The following is a 27,165-nucleotide window of genomic DNA, read 5'->3' as shown; positions in this document are numbered from 1 at the left end:
AAACATGCAATATTGTTGACGAAAAAAAGACGAGACTAAAATGTAGTTTTGAAAATAAAAAAAACTTTACCAAAATCTCAGTCCATCTCTGTCCTTCTTGTCTCAGACCTCATTCCTGACAATTGTGCTACCATAATGCATAAAGTTGGTGGTTTGCGGGTCAGGTTCGGACGGTTGATTAACGCATATTTGGCATGTTGGGTGGGCAGATTGGCTCTCATAACGGAGCGGTGGGCGCGACTGAACCGCACATCAGTAACGACCACAGTCAGGAGGTCTCAGAGTGGAAAAGCTGCATTCTTAAATCATTCGAACTGTGTTTATCATCAGATAACGATAAGATAAAATCTTATGTGAAATAAGTTCGACTAAAATTATTGGTTTGGCTAGATGGGATTGACTGAAATGTTTAATATAATCTGATGACTAAAAAAGACATTTGACACAGGACTAAGGCTAAATAAAAAAATAGCTGACAACATTGGGAGAAAACATTTTGACTAAAACTGGACTAAACTAAATTTTATCTTAAGACTAATCTAAAATAGCAGCCAAAATGAACACTGCTTGTGTCACAGCGGTGTTATCAGCGGGTTGAATCCGACACTGGATTATGAATCGATTCCTTTGCCAAAGGCATCTTACGATGAGAACGTCTCCGTCGAGAACCTCTCCGCAGAGTGAATCGGTTAAATGTTGAAGGTTCAGTTTCCTCTTGTGAAGCCCCCACACACTGAGATATAGATGCACATGTAGAGCCAAAAATGGGATGAGTATATTTAGCATCTCTTCCTTTTGATGTTCTCCCCCCTCCCTCAGCCTGCATCTCTCTTTCTCTCTCCCTTTCTAGTGCCATCGCTTAACAGATAAGAAGTGCTTCTCTCTATCCCAGAGGAATGGAAATATCTGCAAGGACATTGTAAACACAGTAAACAGGGCACAACACCATTAAGTCGTCCATGACTCAGCGCTGGCACGGAGATCCTGAGCTGCTGCTTTTAACAGCAGCGGTAGATTTGTCTTTAGAAAAAGGAAAGCAATTTCAATACGGAATGCGAAGCATATTCAATGATGTAGTAGCCTTCATGTGAAAATAAGCCCACTCAACCTTAGCAGTCGTCACTGCTCTTCGTTGTTCTTGATGATCAATGCCGCCTTTCTGCAGTGTTATTTTCAGCCCGTTTTCTGAAGAATAAATGACTTAAAAGGTCAAACTAGGGCACTCGAAAACACTAAAGCATTCAGAGAAGTAAATAAGTGTTGATGTGTGTGATGCGCTGAAAAGCTCCATCTATTTGGCTTTATCCTCGGCCTTCAAGTAAAAAATCCACTCTAACACATTTAAGCACTTTTGACAATAATGAGTCAATGTGACCTTCTGACTATTTTGTTGCTTTCAAATAGTGTTCACCAGCTTTAAATAGATCAGACAGCGGCACAAGAAGACTTTTTGAATAAAGGATGGGATTATGAGGGGTTTGTTTTCATCAGTGGAAAAAAAAGTCAATGTCTTGCCCTTACTGTGCCATCATTGCAATCACTGCTACTGTTGTTCTCTCCGAGAAGACATGAAAGCCATTGCTGAACGTAACATGTTCAGGCCCCTTCTCTGGAAGTTTTACAAAGTGCTTCCAGCTAATTGAGAAAACCATGTACTTAAGTAGTAGATGGGGCAGACTGAAGAAAAGAAAATGGGTACAGAAAGCCATAAATTACAACATGTTGTCAAAGATTAAGCAGTTGAACATAAGGGTATGTGATCGCGGCGGCGGCAGCAGTGAGTCAGAGGGTGGGAAGAAATCTTTCTTTTAACTCTACCCAAGAACCAACCAGGAAACAAAAATTAAGAAATGCTTCTCTTTCTTTTTTTTAAGTTTGAACCCCTTTACTACAGATTACGTCTTCTTTACATTACCATAGTGATGTTTTGTGTTTTTCCAACTTTCTCGTTCATTCATTGAACCCCCTGAGACCTGACCAACTTTACTGTCTTTCAGAGGCTAGCAGTTTCAGTTTTCGAGCTAGACTGAAGCTACAGATATCATATGAAACTAGAAAAACCTAAGGATACATTGGTAACAATGTAAACAGTAACCATGTCATGTTAGCTTGTCAGGCAGGAGGCTAAATAACGCTCTACAGTTAGGCTAAAGTTTGGCATGGAAAAAGTGAGATGGCCATTTTCAAAGGGGTCCCTTGACCTCTGACCTCAAGATATGTGAATGAAAATGGGTTCTATGGGTACCCACGAGTCTCCCCTTCACAGACATGCCCACTTTATGATAATCACATGCAGTTTTGGGCTGAAACCATGCTGTTTTTTGAATGCAGTAAATGTGATATTTTCACCTATTCTAAAATGATGTGTTTCAATATTTCTGCATACTGGGGTTCCTAAACAGTCTTGGAAATGCATAAATTGAGTATAATTGTAAAGTTGAGACTTGTGTGATGTTGGTAGTCCCCATAGTAGCCATTTCATTGTAGTGTATTTTAATTAATAAATTCATTCGTGTTTATTTCTGATTTATGACTAGAACAAACCCGGCACACCGGGTGCTGAGCTGCATTTCAAATTAATCTTCAGGTTCCCAGCTTTCAGATGATGTACACCACTTCTATGTGGCATCTACTGTTGACCTGTTATCTGCCCCTAAAACAAACCCTGTACCCCAATAAAAGAGACAAAAACAGGTCTATTGTGGGTCTTAGAGGGTTAACTACAGCATGAAAAATAAAAATTGCAGACTTGAAACAAGTATAACAATTCAAAACTTGGAAAGACAAAAGAATTAAGTGATCCTTTTTATTTCTACTAGTGCTCATGTGTTTGTCTCAGAGCTGTGTCAGCGGTGGTTGTGTCTGGGAGTGACTGGTTTAGCCGGTCTGTCGCTGCAGTGAATGGCGGCTCTGTTGCAGAACGGCGAGCCCTGAGCCATCTGACTGATCAGGAACACGAGGTCAGCACTTGATGTTCCCTGGACATTGTCTCTGTGTTATCTCCGATCTTCCTCCCCATCATCATGTGACTCGACGGCTCAGTGTTCCTTTCAGATCTGACATCTTTGAGGGATCACCCTTGTAAAAAGTAATTATGCAAAACTACAGTTTATGTGCACACCGTCATTTGACCTGCTACTGGGAATATCTCTGGGGGGGTTTTGAGGGACTCGCATCCTTATGGGCCACAGACAATGAAAACTAATTATGTGATTGAAAAAATTCAGTCTATTTACATGTCAGCAAGGGCTTCCGCCAGTGTATTACCTAAGTTGACTTCCCCGCCGGGCCCAATCATTGGGGAATTGTGTATTTTTAAGATGTTTTTTTTAACTAAAATTTGTTATACAGGTAGCAAAACTCCTTTAACGTTAGCGAGTGTCGGTGTGCGCGGTCGAGGAAGAGAGAGATATAGAGAGAGAGGCGCGTGTGTGTGTGAGGCGGTGAGTATGAAGTCAGCATTAACGTTATAGCTGTGAAACGTAGCAGTGCAGTGTTTGTACAGTTTAGGCTGTCGGTTATTAAATGATACAACTCCCAGGCCGAGCTCCTGTCACGGTGTCTTGCTCGTCACCTGCAGATTAAAGTGAAGCCCCGAAGTTATTGACAACAACGGGTCTGGCTCGATTGCTTAACCTGGGCTGACCAGCTATTCTCACTTTAGTGACAAGCCGTTCCTCCTCCATTGTCCACAGCCTTCGTTCTCTGTGAAGAACAAAACTAAGAACTCATTAGGGCTGTTCTCGGCCAAAGAAATTCTTAGTCGACTCACACTCGACAGATCTTTAAAACGGAGTTTCTCTACAAAGAATCACACAAAAGCACTTTAAATCTTGTGTTTACCAGACATGTGTTCATAAGTTTCTTAGAAATAAATCATTCAGCTGGGGAAAAAAAGCATAAAAAGATGACAATCAACTACAGAAATATTAGTCCGCTAAGACCAACAAATCGACTAAGAGGGGGCAGCCAACTCTCAATCTTTGAGCATTTCTGATAAACAAAAGATAAGATTTTGGGTGGAGTATCAGTTGGAGTATAGTTATGATATACCAAAATATCATAAGGCCAGTCCAGAATATTCAACCTGTGTATCAAGTGTGAGTCACCAAAAAATAAACACTCTTCAAACTCTAATTCCAGCTGGTCCCATCTGACCACACCTTTATGTTATTTTTGTGTTGGACTAACAGCAGTGAAGCAAAGTGATATTAAGATGAAGGGCATTTCACACTCCGGTTGTTCCACAGAGACACTGCTCCAGAAGGTGGATGACAGGTACAGCTACCCACCCATTATCCTGACCGTCACTCCCCTTCCCCGAACACGAACCGAGGTCAGAGGCAGTTCAAGGGTAATGGGAGCGTTTGTTTGCATTCCAGGGCTGCTTCGATGTTGCTTAAGTGGTCAGACAGTCAGTGTTTGAGAGTCCTGGAGGCACGTAACCTTTGCGTCCTCCTCTGAAGGGCAACAGGTCATCTGATGCAGGGGGGAGGGAAAGGGTTTTGGGGAAGGGGTGAGGCTGTGCGGTATAGTGAAAGAGCACGCTCCTCCGCCGAGGAATAGCCGTCACCCAAAACCCCCCCGAGGTGAGGGGGTAGGATGGAGCGGGGCGCTGACACCCTACACTTGAGAAAGACTTGAGCGGAGGCCGGGGTGGGGGGGTGTTTGGGGTTTACAGTAACTGGAGGGCAAGTGAGAGCCTTTGTGGTATCCAGTTTTCAACGAGACACTGGGATGGTGACGACGGTTGAGTTTCTGATAGCTGGTTTCATTTAGGATCTGGTTCCAAGAGAGTAATGTACAAAACATTCAGGTAGCAATTTAGCTAAAGAGCATATACGTAATTTATTAAACGTAATGAGAATTTGTAGGTCAATCAAGTTTTAGTTTTTTTGTTCTTAAACTTTTGATACTTTGAAAAAAGGTACAGTTTGTAGGATTTGGCGGCATCTAGCGGTGTGGTTGCAGATTGCAACCAAATGAGTACCCCTCTACTCACTCCTCCCTCTCCAAGACTGCAGTAACGTGAGTCGCAGAGTGCAAAACCGTGGTAACGCCGTTCGCCTCGCTCAGAGGCCATCATTACCATAGTAACACTACTTTGGGAGCAACGGAAGACAGACGGGAGTTTTGCGGTACCACGGTTTTGCACTCGATGGCTCACATTACCGCAGCAAAAACTACAGTGACCTTCAGGTAACGTAAAAACGTGAAAGGCTCTCTCTAAAGATGGTGTTTGGTTTGTCCGTTCTGGGCTACTGTAGAAAACATCGCGGTGCAACATGGCAAACTCCGTGAAGAGGACTCGCTCTTTATGTAGATATGAAGGGCTCATTCTAAGCTAAACGAAAACACAATTCTTAGTTTCAGGTGATAATCCACCAATGAAAACATAGTTATCAATATTGTATTCCATTTCTGCTAATAGATCCCCCGAAACGTTACACACTGTTCATTTAAAGTTGTTGAATAGAGCTCATATGGAATTCGAAAAGATTCTGATTTGATAAGCAGGTTTGATACAGGATTAAGATTCTATCAAACAGCATTATGTTTCATCAGTAATGAGACCAAGCTATGAAAACAAGAGTCATCCGCAATTCCCATCCCAGTTCTCCGGCCAAAAAAAACAAACAATACCAGCACACCAAATGCAACTGACTTTTAATCAGCTTATCAGATAAGGAGAAGTACTAAAGTGATATCACGCACACCGATCTAAATTAGTAGTAAGTGTGTAACCAGATATTCAGCGCCGCTCGGCTCAGTGACAGAGGAGAAGCTAACAGCAGGAACAAAGCCTTCAGTGCGGCGCGATGCTGGTTGGACTCGGTCACATACAGTCTCCCAGGCCTCCCTCATAAATCAATGCTATCCGGCTGAAGGGGGGGGGGGGGACGGAAGAGTGCCAACACTAAATCCAATTATAATGCGGGCTGGCACCACTCAGCCTGATGACGGCGTCTACCTGAACCCCCCCAGGGGGCGACAGCAGAGCCGGGGGTGCCAGCTTCAGCTGTGGCAGCAGAGAGGAAGAAAATCAAGAGGAAGATGTGTGCGTGGGATTGTGTGGGAGTGTGTATTTGTTACAATCAACAGGGTTAGTTGAGTGGTTCCTGGTCGGTGTGTGTGTGGCGGTGTGGCACGCTGCCAGAGGCACATATCTGAGCAGAGCACTATGGGCGCCAGGCGCCAGCTGAACCTTTTTTATTTCAGCCCGCTGCTGCAACTGCTGGGCAACTTGACTGCACCCTGGCACCTGTCTCGCATATATGCATACACGCACCCACCACATGAAAACGCACACAACAGAGCCAAATGCATGTAGCGTGGAAGAGACTTTGCATTAAGCCGCGCCACCTGTCGGGGATTTACCATGAATGACTGTGTGAAAGTAAAAGGAAGGAGATAGCTCTGATATCCTGAAGCCACAAGTCGTGACCTTTCCTTCCCTGCTCTCATCTCTCTACTTGGACAGCAGTGGTGAAGCACAGTACAGCTCCTGACAACCTAGCTGAAAGAAAAAAAAAAAAAAGCCAGCCACTTCTGAGCCTAACCATGACCCAAACGTGGACATAAAATTAATGCTTCACTGCAGAGTGGGAGGAGGCAAGAGGAAGAAAAACCTTGAAATATGCTTTTAGAGCCTCGTGCACGGCTCTCTTAAGCGAGCGAGAGCCCACACGGCGTCCCTCTTAAATGAGCAATTTCAGAAGCGACTGTGTTTTATGAACGCTGCTCTAAAGTGTGTCCCTGCCTCCCTACTGGCTGCCAAGGTTATGGCAATCAATCGAGCATCTAAAGTAGCCTGCAGGAGGAGAGCTAGTCGGAGAGGACTGACATTGTCAGGAGGGATTTGTAAGTGTGCCCTGACTGCTGTCTATATGGTACACACAGGAGGGTGGCTATAGGGCTGTTGGTGTACATGTATACTGTCCTTGAACTGTAGGATGAACTTTACAGAAGGCCAAAGACCCCAGGCCATCCTGACAGACGGTTACATATCTGACAGTAAACAGGCTGGTAAGAGAGATCGGATTGCAATATACAGTATCTCATTAGGCTTCGACCTAATTCACACCTGACAATATCATGTATTAGGGTTGTGAATCACCAAGAGGCCCCGTGATGCAAATATTATCACGTTACATAAGTCACGATACGATCTTTTTGCAACTTGAAACATTTTGCGATATGCTGAGTATTGCAATACGATTAGGGCTGTCAAAGTTACCGCGATAATAACGTGTTAACGCAAATTATTTTTAATTTCTTTAACACATTAACCGCAACTTGCAATTTTTAGGTTGTAGCGGGCTCAGTTTTAAAGCTAGAGTGAAGATGCTGGTATCATATGAAAATAGAAAACCTAAGGAATCCATTGATACCAACCATGTCATACTAGCTTATCGCGGAGAAGAAAATAACGCTACGAAGTTACACTAAATTTTGGCGAGGAAAAACTGGCTGTTTTCAAAGGGGACCCTGTGACCTATGAGGATGGGTTCTATGGGTACCCACGAATCTCCCCTTTACAGACATGCCCGTATTTATGATAATCACATGCAGTTTTGGGGAAAGTCATAGTCAAGTCAGCACACTGACACACTGACAGCTGTTGTTGCCTGTTGAGCTGCAGTTTGCATGTTATGATTTGAGCATATTGTTTTATGCTAAATGCAGTACCTGTGAGGGTTTCTGGACAAAATGTGTCATTGTTTTGTGTTGGTAATTGATTTCTAATCATAAATATATACATACATTTGCATAATGCAGCATATTTGTCCACTCCAATGTTGATAAGAGTATTAAGTACTGACAAATCTCCCTTCCTACATTTTGAACAGATATAAAATGTGCAATTAATCGCGATTAAACTATAGACAATCACGCGATTAATTGCGATTAAATATTTGAATCGATTGATCTATTCCTTAGGTTTTCTGGTTTCATATGATATGATCTTCACTCTAGCTTTAAGACTGAGCCCACTACAACCTCTGAAAGAAAGAATAGCAGCTATTATTATAGTTTATATAATAAAAGATCGATACTTGACGTCTATCTATTGGTACATTATTGCCACGCAATGCTGTATAGATTTTTTCCCACCCCTATCATGTTTACAAATTCAATTTCATCTCAAGTTGCTGGTAGTATTAGCAGCAGCCACTGAAATACCTTTCAATATGCACCCTGAAATCTGACTCTCTCAGCAAAACAACACATATCACTCTATTTCATATTCTCAGCGTCCTTTATGTATTCCTTTATTTGGTTTCTGCATACTTTTTGGGGATTATCAGATGTTCAATGGATTTTAACCAACATTTTAAAACAATAACAAATGAGCCTGCAACTGGAGAGTGAGCTGCAGCAAAAAACTTTGGCTCTTATTGGAACTGAAGCCATCAAACTTACCAAGGACAGTGAAACTGTGAAAATGAACAGGCCAGTTTGGACACTGACCAGAGAGCTTTTTCAATAGCCCAGTCCAACCCCAGCGTGCTGCTCCAGCCTACGGGGCTGGGTCCAGGCCTGGCTCTGATTTACCGGTGCCCCAGATTTCCTCTCCCTCCCAGGCTAACACCTGGACAGGATCTGTAAGCAGCACCAGTCCTCCAGGTCTGGACAAAAACATCCCTGGCTGCTGCTCTATCCCCAGTCACCTCATAACTTAGGAGCAAGGAAACACACTTGGCATCTGCCACCAATGCAAAGCTATGCGAGAGCCTCTGTGCTGCCTGACGGTGCAAGATTTATGCCTTTGTCCAATCTGAGCAAGAGGGAAAAAGCAGCATAAAGGAACAAGACAGGCAAATTGTTGTTGCTGCCAAAGTGAAGCGTTTGACATGTTCCATATGACTACTACTCAGGTCAAACCTTTTACTACTAAACTAGGTCTTCTCTCCTTTAATCACAGACAAAAATGCAGGCATACTGTATGAATTAGATTTAGGAAAACCACCGAGTCCCCTGTCTGTTACCGACTACGGATGTCACGAAACCAGAATTTAGTAGTCGATAGCAACACCAGTGAAATTCCACAATTCTCAATACCAATTTGATACCATTGTAAGAAACTAAAGTAAAACAATAAATTACATGTACTTCAACATCGGAAACGAAACAAGTCGGCTTGGCCATCTTACTATCTACGAGAGAAAAATGGAGAGAGGTCTTCAAGAATTTGTTTCAATTTGGAAAGTTTTAATTACTCTTTAATGTCAGCTAGTATTGGCCATGTTTCATGTTGTCCATAGACAAAGACAATCATTCACACGTCATGAGAATATCCGAGAAGACGCCGACAGCAGAAACAGCTGATCGGTCGTGTGAGTTAAATGTTTGCTACGTCAGAATTTATTCTGCAAAAGTGTTTCCATAACACATTTAGCGCATTAACTCTTTTTTCGAAAAAGGCCAAAACTACCTCAAGCGAGTGTAAAAACTTTTTTTTTCGCAATTGAGCAAGTTTTATTGAATTTTGCCATTTCCATACGGCTTTTCTAATGCCATACTTCAAAATGCGCATGAAAAATATGCGAATGGAAACACGGCTAATGTAGCATCATCAGGAAAACAAATAGGGTGCAATCCTTTGATAGTGAGTTTATTGCGTCCCAAACATGCATGCCTTTAGTCTCGAGTTCTCCCCATATGAGCTCGTGGTGTCCCTGTCATCTCAAGCGGACACCCAAGGCCAAGATCTCAGAGTTAAATGCCACGTATACACAAAAATCACAAAAGAAGTGGATCAAGCCTTTGAGAGAACCCATTTTGGGCCACGACTGCGATTTGGAGCGAGCTCTCTAAAATAAATGTGGGCTAAGTGAAAATGAGGACGACGTGAGACGACGGACTTTGCCCAACATAGATGGATTTGTCTCTTGATGGCCGATACAATAACTTTAAGTAGGCGCTTCTCAGAATAGAAGCCCCATAGATCAACCACCTAGCAACAAAAGTGGAAAATCATGCTGACCCAATTAGTGCCGACTCTCAGCAGAGTATTGTTGCGGGCCCGCTTGAGTTCACTTCAGTCCAGGCAGATGGTTCCCCTGGTTCTGGTGGAGAGTTTGTTGTTGTTATTATCTTTCCTTTAGTTTTGCCTCAAGGCATAAAGACTAACTCTGGCCCCTGGGAGTGGCTACCACAATCCTCAGGCAAAGTCACTGTACCACTCATTATTCATCCTATTTTCCTCTCCTTTCTCTTTTCTTCCTTCCAGCAAATCTACTGCTTCTTGATCATTTATTAAAGACTTTAAAAAATGCCCACTTATGTGCTGACATCCAACTATTGGACCTTTCAAAATACATTCAAAAGTAGAAAGCACCAGAACATTATTAATTCTTTTGGTTTTGCTAAATGTTAGCCTCCATTGTTTGCTTATTGATTGCTTTCTGGGTTTTTTACTTTCCAACAACGTAGGAATGCAATGTTGTTTAGCAGCTGACGTGAAATCCCTGTATACCGGACATTTCCTTAAGCCCTGAACACAGCGTCATGGCTCAAAAAGATAATCACAATGGCAAAAATCCATGACGGGGATCAAAACAAATTTCTAGTGAATCAATTCTGCAAGCAAGGGGTTATCTTTCCAGGACACATCAGCCAAACATACTTTTTGAAGTTGCAGCTACACCGTAAATTCAGATCACAAGTTCAAAAGAGTCTCAATCTTGCAGCGAGTGCTGCTTACGTTTACATGGACGTTTGTAATTGCCCCTTGTTGTAATCACAGTGCTGCATTTAGGGTCATTTGTGTTGATGACAGAGAGGTCCAAAGTAAATCAAACATCTGAGTACAACATCGCAGATAAACAACATCTAACAATAAGGCTTTTGTTTGTCACGCAGAGCTCCAGTGCTGCGAGACTGATGTGGGACATATGTACATTTCACAGCAAACGCAAGCAAGATGAGACAGAGATGCCTACAACATCCTGGCCAGTTCAGTCTGGGACAACAAATGCCAATTAATCGATTATTCATTTAGCAGATAAAATGTCACAGATGATGCCAAATTCCCATCCCATGTTCTGTTATTTAGCTATATGTCAAGCCTTTACAAAGGGCTGTCAACTTAGGGCAAACCACTAATCTCTTTAACGCATTAACGCAAATTGGGATTTTTAGGTTGTAGCGGGCTCAGTTTTAAAGCTAGAGTGAAGATACTGGTATCATATGAAACTATAAAACCTAAGGAATCCATTTGTACCAACGATGTCATAGCTTGTCGCAAAGGACGCTAAATGACGCTCCACACTTGAGCTGAACTTTGGGGAGGAAAAACTGGCATGGCCGTTTTCAAAAGGGGTCCCTTGACCTCTGACCTTAAGATATGTGAATGTAAATGGGTTCTATGGGTACCCACGAGTCTCCCCTTTACAGACATGCCCACTTTATGATAATCACATGCAGTTTTGGGGCAAGTCATAGTCAAGTCAGCACACTGACACACTGACAGCTGTTGTTGCCTGTTGGGCTGCAGTTTGCCATGTTATGATTTGAGCATATCTTCTATGTTAAATGCAGTACCTGTGAGGGATTCTGGACAATATTTGTCTTTATTTTGTGTTGTTAATTGATTTCCAATAATAAATATATACATACATTTGCATAAAGCAGCATATTTGCCCACTCCCAGGTTGATAAGAGTATTAAATACTTGACAAATCTCACTTAAGATACATTTTAAACAGATTCAAAAATGTGTGATTAATTTGCGATTTATCGTGATTAACTTATTATTCGTATTATTGTCATTGTTGTTGTTAATTTATATGATACTACATTGGTGTATGTTCTTTAACAATGTGGAATATATTTGCCCAACCTTGGGGAATTTTTGCTGAAATTTTCAATTAAAAAGATTTTTGAAAAGAAAAGAAAGAAAATGTTGTCTTATCAGTTTGCTAGTGAGCGATTGATCGCTGCAGCACTAGTCTAGCCATCGATCCCTATACTACTAACTGTTCTTTAACCCTTGCAAGTTTTAGTTCTATTCAATGCACAAGAATAATTTAACAAACACCGTCTGCTCTACTTATTATAAACTCTGGCCATAAAACAATCGTGGCCCCCCTTTTATGGCACCAACTCTCGATCACTGCACCGTAAACAGTGGACTCAGCCAGCCGTGGGCCCTTATCAGGCGCTGCTGCGCTCAGTTCTATTCTGAAGGTGCTGTTATGAAACACTGAGTGGGAGTTGTAGTATTATACATAGCTGCCTGTGTAGGCCAACTCTTTAATCAGTCACTGTAATTGCCGGGATGGACTTTGAACCACAGACATATTTGTCTCCGCTTTTCATCCATGGCTAAACAACCAAGGGGAGGGAGGGAAGGCAGCGAGCGCTCGGGCCCTCGGCCGTGCACGGCTCCCGCCCCGGCCCCCGCGAGCAGCCGAGCATGGAGGAGCAACGAGAGGGGTCACAAACAGAAGAAAAGAGTTTTGGCTGAGGGTGGGACGGAGAAGGAGAGACGAGGAATGGAGGGGGTGGAGCGGCTCCGAAAAAAGAGGGGAGAAGGGAGTGTAGAGGCGGCGGACGGAGGGGACATGATGGTACACAAGTCCCCAGTGGCAGATTGAGTGCTTTTAAGAGCCCAAACAGGGCTCTCCTCTGAATACTAAGGCCTTTCATAGAGGCAACACTGCTACAGAGACGCAACTCCAAAGCCTCTCCTTTGAGGCCCCTGCGATATATGGGGCTTTCAACTGCTTGTGCGAGAGTAGGTCTAATTGGAAGTCGAGGCGATACAAGGAGGGGGTTAGGGAGGCGGGAGCGGAGGAGCTAAGGAGAAGAAGAGAGGCAAGGAGGGGTGCTTGATTTAAGAGGCCATTGTTTTAACAAGTACATTCTGCCTCCCCCTCCTTTCTCCTCATGGCCTCCCCTTCAGATGCCCACACTCCACAGAGTCAAAAGGCGGCGTTTAGCCCCTGTGAACGAAGAGGGGCTGGGCTTGTTTTGACACTTTGTCCTCCTTGGCTTCTGTGAAAAGGCCCCGCTTCTATGGGCCACTCGAGTTCATTAGGGAGTGCAGCGCTCTTTCAGTCGCGTCCCCATTCCGGCTCCAGGCCTCAAAGGGGGCCTCCAAAGCCCTTCACTGTTTGTATAATAAAGACCCTCACCACCTTCACAACTACCACCTCCATTTCCTTCATCACAGGCCTGGCTGAATTCAGGCCTGTAGGGTAAGGGCGCACTGAAAGGAAATGGTGAAGAAGAAAGAGTGCGAGGGAAGAATGTAAAGAAGAAGCATGAAGACATACAGCGTAGAAGGAAGATGCGGGACAAACATTTTCCCCTCTATGAAGTATGAATTATACAGGTACCGTGCATCACCTTCATCAACGGCTAGTATTGTGTGTGTGTGTGTGTGTGTGTGTGTGTGTGTGTGTGTGTATGTGTTTGTCGAGAGTCAGGTTTCAGCTCTCACACTTTCAGGTGACATCACTGTGCGTCAGTATCGAGGGGACAAAAGTGAGAGATGTCACTCTAGAAGGGCAAAGGCACTCTGAGATCATACGCGCCCCGAGGAAGTCTCAGCTGCCTCTGTGAGTGTGTGTGTGTGTGTGTATATGTGTGCGTGTATATGCACACTACATTCAGAGATAATTATAGTGAGAGAATAAAAGTGGGGTGATTGTACACCTCTGCTTCTGCTAGCTAGCAGTTCATTATGGTATGGTATATGTCCTAATTTCCATTAAAGTCTATATTGTACCACAGGCACAGCAGTCTTGGTTGTTATCATGAACTTGGGACTGCTATGGGAATCGGTTATGTTATGCACAGGATCTTAATTGTGTTTCATGCTTGCCCAAAAATGTGACTTCACAGCAGTACGTAAGAGTAGTAACCAGACACAGCTGGTGTTTTTTAGGGAGTCCTTTGTCGAAGATCTAAAGATAACGACGTACGGAAAATACTCTGGAGGGAGCAGGGTTTATTCAGTTTTATGTCATATTTTAGTTTTAAATGTTAAACGCATATTTGGCAAATTAATAGTGTATTACAAAAGCACAATAATATGATCGTCAATCAGCACATCATGCTATATATTTGAATCCACAAAGACCAAAATATATAGCACATCATGCTATGTATTTTTGTCTTTGTGGACACACATATTGAATCCACGTTGGTTGGGGGTACCTGCATTTTTGTAGTGCTGAAATGAAATAGGTAGATCGACAGACATTTTTTGATAGGCTAAATCCATGACTATTTTAAGTATTTATTAAATCAAAAAAGCCTAATATTACCTGGTTCCAGTTGAAATGTATTTGCTGTTTTCTTTATTTTATATCATAAATACAGCGTCTGTGTGTTTGGACTGTTTATCGGACATAATAAGACATTAGATGATGTCACCTTGGGCACTGGGAAACTGAGATGAGCATTTTTCATTATTTTATTAAAGTTTTTATTACAAGGCTTTGTCGAATACTTGATTCTGATTGGTCAATTACATACAGCATGCGTTTTTTAATTATGACAGACCACTGCCATGAATAACAGACCGTTGCTATGAACGCAGTTCTGATCTCCGTACGCAGCGAGAGGACTATTTTCTCTTAGTGGAACCAATAAAATAATTTTTACATTTTTCAAATTATTCATCTCTTTAGTAAGTAGCCGTGTAATAAGCGGGATAATGTACAGCGAGCCGGTCATTATTGTGAAATGAAACCCTTCATGGTGATTCAAAACCTACTCATCCTGCCATGGTTCATTTCCTAATAATGAGAGGCACGCTGTACATTATCCCTTACATAGAATAAAAACAACTAATTGCAATAATCAATAGAGAAATCAATACATTAAATCAATGAAGAAAATAAGTGTCACAGCGCCAGACTTTTGAATTGTGTAGATTTCTGCAACTATGTTATATATATATATACATTATTTTATGAGACATAAAACAAATCTGTCAGCTATCCACTCTTACACTTTTATCTTTGAGCCAAACATTCGACAGACACTGTAGCCTTTGGAAGTCGGTGTCACATTAAATCAGGTTTTTGAGAGTGTGTCTGACATTTCTTTGGACGTGCTTTTAATTCCATAGGTGCTGCAGCGTGCCTCATCCTGGTTTCAACAGCTAGAGGGACATCAGATACGTAGCAGGTGCTTCCCCGCAGTTGTAGAGTCTCGGGGAAAGGAAAGGCAACACTGATCCACCATGTGCTCATACTGTACGTGGTGTGATCGGAAAGTCACCCAAGTCTGCTCAGCTGTTTCTCTACAGAGCTGAGCCACACGCCGACATCAGATGATACATGGACAGCAGCTAAACATGAGATTTGGAAAAGACAGAATTACACCTACAGAATTCACCTATTGTTCAGATATATCAGGCCTTTAAGCTCTCTCTCTCATTAGGTTACCAACAGTGTAAATGTACAGGATTTGTTGACGTGTTACAGGACTTGACACTCACAAGTGTGTGTGTTTGGAGAGAAAGCATGCCGAGTGAAGTGCGTGTGGGGGGTCAAATCATATCGCACTCTAATCTTATCTGTAGCTTGAGATGGAAGCTGTGGGTGTGTTTGTGTGTGTTCCTGAGCATTTGGCTGAACGGGCTTGTTTGTGCATACAGGCGTGTTGAGAGAGACGGGGGGGCCTTCATTCAGGCACCTTTTGGAGGTGAGCTATGAGACAGCTGCAGGCCCCCCCCATCTGCAGGACCACCACTGGTGAACAGAGAGAGGGTGGGCAGGACGGTTAAAGATGGTGACCAGAAGCAACCCCGGAAGAGTTTAAAGTGCTGAGCATGAGAGGAGCAGAGATATGATCAGGAAAACAGAAAAAAAAGAAGGAAAACAAATCCCCATCTGAGAACAAAGGAAGCTGTGTTGCAAAAAAAAGTAAAAGAAAAACCTTGAAAAGGTGGCACCGAAAAGTTTGCAGCTTACTCCGGCAGCTTGGAATCACAGCAGTTTACAATGTCGCAAAATATGCTACTAGCCTGCCATGCTATTTTCTGGTGAAATGCCAATTATTTGGAACTTTTGGATCAACAGAGGATGAGTTCATGAATTACACTGCAGGAGTGGTCTGATTGAGACTGTTGTGAATCGAAGCTGAAGGAGGAAGGAGCAAGCTACAAATATTTTGAAGCCTTAAGGCAGTGTGTTTAATACTCAAAACATAGATTCCAATTGAGAAAGACGTGCCAAATACTAATGGAGAGGAAGCAAGTGTGTGTGTTTTAGTGTGTGTGTGATGAATATTGTGCAGAGAAACAAAAACCGGAGTCACAGCTCTGACATCAATTAACAGAAAAAGCGTCCCGTTCTATGACGCTGCTGTAGTAGAAAGTATGTATGCACGCACACACACGTCCGTGACCTCGGCTGCAGTGAATGAGGCCACGTCCAGTTAGTAAAAGAAGCCTGTCTGTCTCCGTCTCTGGAGTTATTTATATCCAATAGGCAGCTGGGGGTTTCAGTTTTTTAACAAACAATACTCAAACAGGGAAACAGTGAGCACTTGTGGACTATTTTCAGCAGCAGAAACATTTGGTGCTCTAGTGAGTATCTATATCAATAAAGTTTATTATGTCTAGTGACGACGATGGTGTGTACGGGATTGAGTGGCCATGTTAGTAGTAATAATAGTAATTCAGGAACATATCATCCAGTGCAACGATGTGACTCGATGTATTTTTAGTAAGGTTTTCTGACAACGATGGATCTATGGCACGAAGGAATACGTTTATAATCTTTGGCTACAAAGGCAGAGGATCATGGGATTTGTTGACAATAAGAAAAAGACACAGTAGGATACAGGGCTGTGTATTGGCAAAAATCTGGTGATACGATACAGGGGTTGGGATTCAATATATTGCAATACTGTAAACAAGGGGATATATTGTGTGTTTTTTTTGTCTAATTTTAGGAACATTGTCATAGTATAAAGAACACTGCCATATGCATAAAATCTGAGGTTACTTTTCTATGTAATCAGAACAGTGGGATCTGCAGTTACATTTATCACAGTCCCTGTAACATCCAACATCATAGCACTACTTGTTGTGCAATCTGAGCCACTGTTTGCCACAAATCTTTGCATGTAAACTATTCATTAAAAGCCGTTTTTTGAGAATCGATATACAGTATCGCAAAACACTGCAATACTCGAGTGTATCAATATTTTCTTACACTCCTAGTAGGATATCACCATATTTCCAATTTTTCTAAAAGCTTTCCTCTGTGCGTTTACTCTCAATCTTGACAAATCAAAAAACATCCTGGACAATTTTGGATGATGGAATTCTTCTGCTGCAACAACAACAAATCGGCCATCTAAGGAGTTTCATCACTTGTTAAGAGATGATCATCCAACAGGAGGGATGTTCATGATTCATTGATGTCTATTCAGAGATAAAACTTTCAACTGGCCATTCATTTCCAAGATTATTGGACACCCCCTCCCCAAAAAAATGACAAGGGGACAACTGTCCTGCGCTGAAAAATTGTTCAGATGTTTCTACTGGCCGGAGACAAAAGTCATCCCCAAACCATATGTTTGTGTGTGGCCCTCTAGGCGGTTTAAGCCATTAGACACGCTGAAAATATGGCTGCACAAATCCCCAGTCGCCACTCAGTAGACTGAACCCATACAGACACTGGCATCAGATAAATGTCTCCTTTTTGTCTGCAAAAAGGATCCCATGAGGTCTTGGTTACGAGACAATACACGGGAATAAGTGGCTTATATTTAATGAATGGCTGAAACCACATTTGGGGACGAAAAGAGGCCTTTCATCACACAAAAAAAAAAAAACTATGCCATCATTTCACACTGACCAAATTTGCCAGAATATCATCAGCATCCCTGCAGATGCTTTTTCCCTTAAGAATTAAGTTACTATGGATCTGCACAAGTGTGTGTCCTTCAAAATGTCTTTGTGTCCCTGCCCCCCCCCCCCTCCCCTGGTTGTGCTCAGACAGCGAGTCTCCAGCCCTGCTTATCTTTCTGTCCTCCACAGCAGACCCCCGCTGAGACAGAGAACCAGAGTTTATTACAGTCTCTCCAATAATCTGCAACCCCTGAGGAACTCGGATTCATACATGGCCTAAAAAACGACGAAAGTCCCTTCTGATACCAAACCTCTACGGTGACGTGGCCTCGATTTCATGTAACAACATGTTTGAAAGACAGTAGATAGTAACAGTATCACAGACGTCTTGTTGAACTAACTTGTACCCTGTGGGCATATTTCTCGTGTTACCTGAGGATTCACAGAGAAAATCTGTCATCAAAAGGTGATGGGAATCTGTCTCTGGGAGGTTTTTTTGCTCTAGGAATTCAAACATGAAATGTTCATTAAACTGAAACCTACATTTTTTATGTTTTGTAATATGCGTTTTAAGAATAATACCAGCTCCAGACGATAACGGACTGCATTTATGTAGCACATTGTCTCTCATTCACACTCACACACCGATGGCCAATTGCTCCGCCATTGGGAGCAATTTGGGGTTTAGTGTCTCGCTCAAGGACACTTTGATCCCTACCTCTTCCTGTCCACATGGCAAACACCAAGCCTACGATTAATTGCGACCCACAGCTGCCGACAGACCCGATGCTTTTTACTGAATGCTCAACAGAAAAACTGTAAATTGGTAGTTTGGAAGATTAATTTTCATCTGTTGTCCCTGTGCTAAATGTTAAAATCTTGAGGTCCAGATACACCAACCCGACATCAAAGAACTAGCGGCTACGAAGGCCGACACACCGCAAAGACTACAGCCGACGGCCAACTACCACGTGAGATGAAATAACTCTCCACACCGGCAGGCAGCGGTTGTCTGTATTCGTCATTCAAAAAGTGAAACCAGAAGACCGAGGACGGCGGATATACACACCGTTGTTATGATACGTACATGAAACAAAGCGGCGACCACTTTCACACCACTCTCACTCGCCACTTAGCTTCATTCCAGAAGACCATGTTGTTGTGAAAATATCCGTGTATTGGAATGATCAGATGAGATGAAGATGAAAGCCCTCTGTGTTTATCCTCTTGACTTTACTTGTGTGCCTGCTTTCCTCACTTTTGTTTCTCTTCTCATGCACTGATTTGTTTAAGCTGAACAGCCAAATCAGGGTGATTTCTCTCACTGACGGCGCCGCTGCCGATTCAACATGCTGAATCAGCCGAAAAAACTAGAGCCGACGATGCCAGACACAACGCAAAAATTAGGCCGACAGACGCTCACCAATGCTCGCAAACTGTCCAATGGCCGACCGTCGGCTTAGTGTGTCAGGGCCTTTAAGCCTTTTAGATTTCCTTTGGTCAAAGACCAAGGAGCTGAACTGCTCTTAGAATTCTCTCAAACATCAGGTTATTTGGTGGCAATCTCTCATACCCTTGTAGTCTGTGAAAGTAGCAGCAAAAATAGTATAACGGATTTACAACACAGATTGTCACCAGTAGACCATTGCTGTTGTTACTGCTCTCCACGGAGGGCTGCCAGCGGTTGACTTTGTTTGTTTGCTTGCTTGCGCTCTCTCAAAGCGGACATCTGTGACATATATTAGCGCTGTGAACATAATTGAAATGGGCCCCGGGGCCGTGGCATCATGTTCTGAAATCAGAAACGACCCCAAAGACGAGAGCCCGCCCGGGGGTCTCTCGCAGAGGAGGCCGGCATCGCAGGGAGGGAGCCAGGTGATTTATAGGAAGGTGGAGGAACATGAGGAGCGGAGTGGGGGGGTCTGACATTTATCCACATGGGAATGTTGAAGGGGGGGTGGGCTTCGAATCAAGTAATCATAGGTTACCTCCACTGCTACCTTGGAGGTGCAATTCCATCCCCTCAGCAGAGACACACAAAGCACAGTGGGGGTATCAGGTGGCCCAGTCTGCCTTCCCCTGGAGAAAGCAAAAGCCTGGCTGACACCAACCTAACCAGCTAGACCAGAGGAGGGCACACACACACACACACACACACATTCACTCAGGATACAAAAATCACATACACTCATCCAACGCGGCAGCTCCAGTCTCACGTCCATTAATGAAACTTTCACCCCTCGTCCTTCCCCCTGAAGCCCCTGAAGAAAGTCACCAGAGTGGAAGGTGAACGTGCATATATGCCAAAACAATCAAACCCTGCCGGGAGAACAGACAAAGGAGTCCCGTTTCATAGACCTTGAGCTGCAGCCACATCCTCAAAACAACCTCTCTCTGTCGGAGCAAAGTATCGTCGCCTGCAGAGTGGAATCTGTACCAAAAAACAACTCGTGGCGAGCAATAAATCTGTCTGTAGGATCTGAGTTATTCTGCAATATCAACATTGCAACACCATTAATACCAACACAATTACTCCGTGGACACTTCATCAAATGTGGTGTTGGAGCTATTTCGCAAGACAAAGTCATAAATTGACATTGTAATGCTTGATGGGTACGCAAAAACCACGCCTGCGAGCTCTGTGAAAAGGCCACAAGTGAAAGAAAGTGTGTGTGAGTGTGTGTTAGTTCAGGAAGAGGAGGACAGTGTCAGGGGACTAATCAATCTGATGAAGGGATACAGGCGGCAGGCAAGGGCACAACGACCGGCAGCAACTTGTCCCGCAGAGCAGAGCAAGCACAAGGTCAAACTCCCTACCTCAACGCAGGTTATCCCATTCATTTTGAATCGGGGTAGTGCATTTGGGCTGTGGCTGCCGCATGGGGTGCCGAAATAAAACGCAGCGGTCTGCGGCGGAAAAGTAGAAAAATAATCAACTTTCAGAGAAACGCAACCAGATGTCACACTGCAGAGGCCAATCACGTAACCAAACATTACAGCCAAGCCATGAGGAAAAAAGAAAGACGTTAATCGTCGCAGTTAATGGGCCATTAATGTGGCTCTCCTACACCGCCGCACAGCCTTACGGCGAATCGCCGCAACGCCTGATCTAGTGTGAATGCAGCCTTACTCCTACTGTATGCTAGTCTTACGTCTGCGATTTTCTTCTTTTGACCTCTTCTGTTCTCCTTTCAATTACCACCAGTGCTGAAATGATTAGTCGATCAAAACAAAGTTTATCAACATCTTCAATAACCATGAAATAATTCTGCAGTGATAGCAAAGCGGAGATGTGACAGATCCTGACGCACCTCATCTCTGGGGCTTTGTATGGGTTAAACTATACTAAAGAAGTACTTTATTATGTACTAGTGAGGATACCATTCTTGAGTTTTGGTGCCGAAAACCAATAGAGAGGCTCAGTCCCGCCCCTTCCGGTGGACCACCATGGGATCTTATTTTGGAAAAAATACGAACGGCAGCAAACAACGAGAGACAAATATTTGTTTTGATCCCGTTTGAATTGAGCCATGAATCACACAAATGATGTTTGTCAATTTAAAAGATAAGTTTGCAAGTCATGAAGGTTGTAGTTTGTTGTAAAACTGTTGAAGTATCAGACTGTGAAAATACTAATAAGAAAGACGACACACCCAAAAGTCACGTAGTGACGTCTCTCTCTCTGAAGCTACGAAGCCTGTGTGATTAATACTGGGATGTACTCACACCAGCAACGGTGTCTTATCGTTCTTTCTCTTCCAGGCTGATAAAAGACCAGGAGTCGCTGGATAAAATACATGAGGTAAAATAACGTTTCATTTGTGCGTGGACATGGCTAAGTTAGCTAGCTAGCTAGAGTTGGTGACGCATGTTGTGCGAAACGAGAGATTTAGTTCACTGAGCGGTTTCACACAAAGCTAAATGATACTATGATAAACTGAGACTTTCTACAAACATCATATGTGTGATTCATGACGGAATTCAAACGGGATCAAAAAACATTTGTCTCTCTCCGTTGACTACCGAACATATTTTTTCCAAAATAAGGTCCCATGGTGGTCCACCGGAAGGGGCGGGACTTTGCCTCTCTGTACCACAACGATACCTATTCAACACCTTACCTTAATTAATACAAACATCTTCTACAAAATCCTTTCTTTCGTTCAACAAAATAAGTTTTCAATACTCCTTACTTGTCTGACTTGTGATCAATTTACTGTTATTAATAGATTGCAACCTAGACAACAGCTATACTCATTGAAGTGTGGCATTTGCTCTGCTATTTTTTCCCTGAAGGTTAATGTTTAATATCAAAAGTTTGCTAATTATTTCAAGTTAGCAAAGGCTCTCTTTATTTCTGGTGAGGTGACCCACCTCCGCTACAACTCACTGCTGGAAACTCACTGAAGCCTTTTATCAAGTAAAAATGCCAAAACATTCACCGCTTTCAGCATCTCAAAGGTGAGGTGGTGCTGCTTTTGTCTGGCTTTATAGCATTTTAAATTAATTTTTCGGACTTCTTAGCTGGTACAAAAGCTATTTGAAAATGTAGCCTTGAATTCTGGGAAACTGCAATGGACATTTTTTTTAATGATGTAACTAACTGCAGCCCACCACTTCTCCTTGTATTTCCCTGTCACCTCCTTTCTTTTCTTCTGCTTCTTTGTTTGGCTGCAGTCAGAAGCTAAAACCAACCAACCCCGTGCACTCAAGGAAGGAGTTTTTTGGACAGATGCCCAGCTGTCAGATTCATACAGCAGCACTGTTTCAGTGTTGTAGTCCTGCTCAGTTCTGCAGCAGGAGAAGGATCGTGATGCGAGTTGAATATTTCATCCCCAATCCCAACATTGGATTATGGATTCATCCGTCAATGATGCTTTAATGTAAGTACAAAATGTGATCTGAATGTGTAGCGATGCCTTCAGTGGAACGACACCAAAAGTTCTGACTCAACCTGTGAATCCAATCGATAGTTGATGAGTAAATGAGGAGGGTTCAGTGGGGCTCGCAGGGAGCGGGTGAGGGGTTGTCCTGTCCCAGACGGCATCATTAAACCGTAAGAGACACTCCCCAACACGCCATTAAAACCAACTCAGCCTATTACTGCGAGGCCACTAGACTGAGCTGAGGAGGCATCTTGACCTCGCACACATGTTGGAGACGCTCTCTCTCTCACACACACACACAGGCAGGCAGGCAGGCAGAGTAATAAATCGTAGCCCCGGGTCATCTACTGTCAGCTGGGACCGGCGGCTGGTCTTTATAATGCCATTCACAGTACACAGCTTAGAAATGATAGCCTTTACCACTTAATTCATCTTTCCATGAGCCCATATGTTGTTATACCGAGTCAAGAGAATAAACAGCTGATTAAAAACGATACATCACTTTGCCAATATTTGTGGCTAATTATAATTATTATTATTATAATAATTCCCCCACTGGAATTTCATTTTTGCTTTGAACATTTTATTTAGTTGATTCAATGTTCAAAGATATATGTATCTGTGTTGTTTTTTCATGTGTCCTGGAGTTTCCCAACCGCTGGATAGCTGTGGTATGAGATCCCTGTCTTTAAGCGCCACTAAAATAATGTCATTAGTGCGAGTCTGACTGTCACTGTCATGAAGGGTTTAAATGCTATTTCTGAGGATTTTCCACCCGGACAAAAATAAAACTCTGAGAGGAAAATGTTATATTTGGAATTCCTGGCATCGCATTTAAATATCTTGAATTGAAAATTGGAATTAAACACCCTTTATCACGCACAGGCCTTACAAAAAGAAAACACTATCAGTTGAGCTGTATGTTGTGTGCCACAATGGAAAAATGCCACCAGCTGCAGCTCACACTCACGCACGACAGACGGCGATGTGTTTAAGACATGATACAGGCCCGGCAGACTTAATTGCTTTATGACAGAACAAGTCCATTATCAAAGGAGCACGGCCCCCCCTTCCCGCCCCAGATAAAGAGGGGAGGCGGGGGGAGAATGTTGATAACTATATCTGAAAGGATGAAAGACCCAACTATAAATAGGATGTGGATCATACTGGGGGAGCTTTTGTTTTCAATTGGATATTGAATCTTATCTGGCTGACATTTCGGAGACAGTCTCCTGGTGACATTTAGGAGTCGCCGCAATTACAGCAACCTTCCTTTTTGGGGTCCAACCAGCCAATTACAGATATAATGTTTGCTATCCTGTAGGGTAAATTTTTTCATGTCATGTCAGAGGGCACAGCACCCGTGTGTGTGTGTGTGTGTGTGTGTGTGTGTGTGTGTGTTTGTGTGACTGTGTGTGCATACTGCCGCTGTGTGTGTGTGTTTAGAAATAGCTTACGTAGGGTCTTTGCATTCCAGCGGCTGTCCTAACATGTTGTAAATACAAGGTGTTAGAGAAAACATAGGAAGGGGGTGGTGGAAATCACTCAGACCTATTACAAGTGTGGAGTTTGAGGAGGGGGCAGGATGTAGGTTATCATAGATAAACAACGCAGTTCACCTGCAATCACAGTCGACTCTACACTAGCAGTGTGCTTGGTTCTTTTTTTTTTTATATATAAATCTGAATGGAAAAATAAAGGCTGCATCCACCAACATTGCTGTCATATCCCAAGGACACAGTTTTTGCATAACAGAAACAAGTGAAAAGTGCATTTTTAAGTGACTGTACAGAACTTTCTACCAGCTTAGAGTACAAAATCCATCACGTGTCTTTCGTACATTGCATGTCTTTTAGGTATCTTGCAACAAGCCACAATTTAAACCAGCATTCTAACTGATTTGGGATTTTATTCCCTCATCAGAGCTGAAGGCAATCTGCCTGAAGGTAGAGATCTGACAGGACATCAGACATATGCATAATACACCCCTCATACTGTAGTAGTAGTAGTACACAACCTAACCTGCATGCAACACCAACAAAAACAGTTACAAAACCTTCCAAAAACCCATAAAATCCAAGTCACAGTTCACAGAACCACAACATCTCATATCCATATACTACCAACAGCGTGTATGTATAGGGGCTACCTGGCGTGCAGGATACAGTGTGCAAAAAATAAGATTTAAGACTATAAAACATAAAACAAAAAAAGAATTTATAAAATGAAAAAGCAACATTTTCTCAAGTGAAATAAAGAGACGAACTGCTGCAGATCTGATCGGCATCGACACACCAGCATGTCAAACACGATTTAAAACAGCTCGGACACATTTTCCACTACAGTTTCTATTTTAAACCACCTAAACTGCGCTCTCTAGTAAGGGGGGAAACTTGGCTGCAGGGTTTCTACGAGTCAAACCAGTTCACAGAAAACTAAACACTGTTAACAAACACAGTCAGTGCAACAAAAAGAAATAGCTCCGTTCACCTCTTCCAAACACGCCGTTTCAACTCTTACAACGACATTTTCTTACCTGGACTCTGGCTGAGCAGCAAAGTTACCATGGAGCCCCATAGCAGCACCGCGGCCAGCTGCATCTTGTACCCCGCTTTAGACTCGCTTCTCCGGGCTTCCCTTTTCCCTCTTCTCCCCTTCTTCTTCTTCTTCTTCTTCTACTACTTCTTGTTCTTCTTCTTCTTCTCCTCACAGTTAAATATCAACGGGCTCCGGCTTTCACGCTAACCTCAAAACCATGACTGACTTTTTTAGCCCCTTCTCTCTCTCTGACCTCCTCCTCCTCTTCTTCTATGTGATAACGCGACAAACCCGGGATTAAAAAGTGAACTCTGAGGAACAGCAGCTCGGCTCCGGTCTCCAACATGTTGTGCTCTAGTTCCTGACGCTGTAGCTACCAAAAGGAGCTGTGGGCTGTACCAACAGCAAGGTGAGGGGGGAGCTCACTGTGTTTAACGCGGTGTATTTAAGATAACTTGAGGGTAAATGAGCGACAGTGACAAATAATTTTCATAAAATAATCATAAAATACAAAACAAACACTGAATCTCCCCATTTTGTAGTTTTTTGACGTTGTGTTTTCATCATCGCTCTCCCTACTTCCCCATCCCGCAAGAAATTGGCTCGTCCAAAAAATCTCCTGCTCTCGTTGTGTCATTTCTTAAATTACAATGTCTTTTGAAAAGAGAGGCTGGTGGTCAGCAAATCAAAGGATAAATCCAGAGAGCATCTGGAGGCATGAGTAAATTGTTTGTGCTTCATCCCCACAGCAAGGAAAAAATGTATTTGGCCCCTCTCATTCTGCTTTTCTTTCCTACACAATGTGGGTTTAAGAAGAAGAAGAAGATGAAGAAGATGAAGAAGAGGGGAAAACATCTCTGTTGTCACTTAAATCAATGGAGGCAAATGACAGAGCAGTGGTTCCTACAGTGGGTTGTAATGGCCATGAGATGAGGTCATTACACTGCCATTATTCAGTACCACAGATTTACAAAAAAAGTTACAGGAGGGATATTATGGTTTATATTAAAATGTAATAAAGTCCAAAAAGGTCACTGTGGACTCATGGTTATTTTACCCTAGGATTAGCTGCTACAAGATGTTCCAATAGGGATGATATAGTTACAACCGCAAGTTTATGCATGCAGTTTAGTCCAAACAGTCACTATAAAGTCATTATTCATTATGACACACGCATTGCAAAATCCTTTAGGAATGACTCCATCAGACCAAAAACAACTCTATTAAGTACAATGAAGTCACTTTACATTCGCTAATTAAGACTGGAGATGCACTGCAAGCTCCCCTTAGGGACATTATGTGGACACTAGGAGCTTAAAAATGAGAATTATATCATAGAAAATTACAATAATCTCACTGTTAGACAAGTTCCTGTAGTATTACAGCACTACAACAGATGCAATATATTTTAAGTATAAAGCAAGAAATTAAGTAGTACAATACACCAAAACATCCCATGATAATGCTGAGGGTATGAGAGACACAGAAGTACATTAGGTCCCATAAAGTCACACTTCAAGGCCTTCCACGGCTCATCAAAACAGATCAGTTTTGATCAGTTTCAGCCAATAGGCAATAATAAAGCTATAAATAATAAACAATGAATGTGAACTGAATACTGTTACCTCATACCAGCAGCATAATAGGCTATACAGTATAGTACATGCAGAAATATTCTATATACCAAATGTTTCATTCACAAACAGAACTTTTCTAAATCACTTCCTAAATTGTTACCTTTTTTTCTTAGAATTGAACTAATCAACTCAGTCAGTTTACTAAACAACAAACACAATTATGCTATTGAAAAATGATGAAATCTTTTTCCTTGAAACCTCTGATTGAATTTGTTTTTATCTGTATGTACTCCTGTATTTATTTATTTAATATAATTGTCCTTTAATCTTATTTTATGCT

General features: G+C 42.6%; 1 protein-coding gene across 3 annotated transcripts in view; it reads right to left on the bottom strand.

Moving 5' to 3' along the window:
* lrp4 (low density lipoprotein receptor-related protein 4) overlaps positions 1-25,597 on the bottom strand; it is a 151,295-nt gene extending 125,698 nt beyond the window's left edge. For all 3 annotated transcript variants that reach the window (XM_037792250.1, XM_037792260.1, XM_037792268.1), the window contains exon 1: positions 25,247-25,597. In XM_037792250.1, coding sequence (XP_037648178.1) covers positions 25,247-25,310 — 64 coding nt within the window. In that variant the 5' untranslated portion in view covers positions 25,311-25,597. The remainder of the gene's footprint in view (positions 1-25,246) is intronic.
* Positions 25,598-27,165: the final 1,568 nt, after the last annotated feature.

The sequence above is a fragment of the Sebastes umbrosus genome, chromosome 2, assembly GCF_015220745.1.
Source record: "Sebastes umbrosus isolate fSebUmb1 chromosome 2, fSebUmb1.pri, whole genome shotgun sequence".
Taxonomy (NCBI): Eukaryota; Metazoa; Chordata; class Actinopteri; order Perciformes; family Sebastidae; genus Sebastes; species Sebastes umbrosus.
The sequence above is the reverse complement of the archived record's forward strand: the minus strand, read 5'-3'. Positions and strand labels throughout refer to the sequence as shown.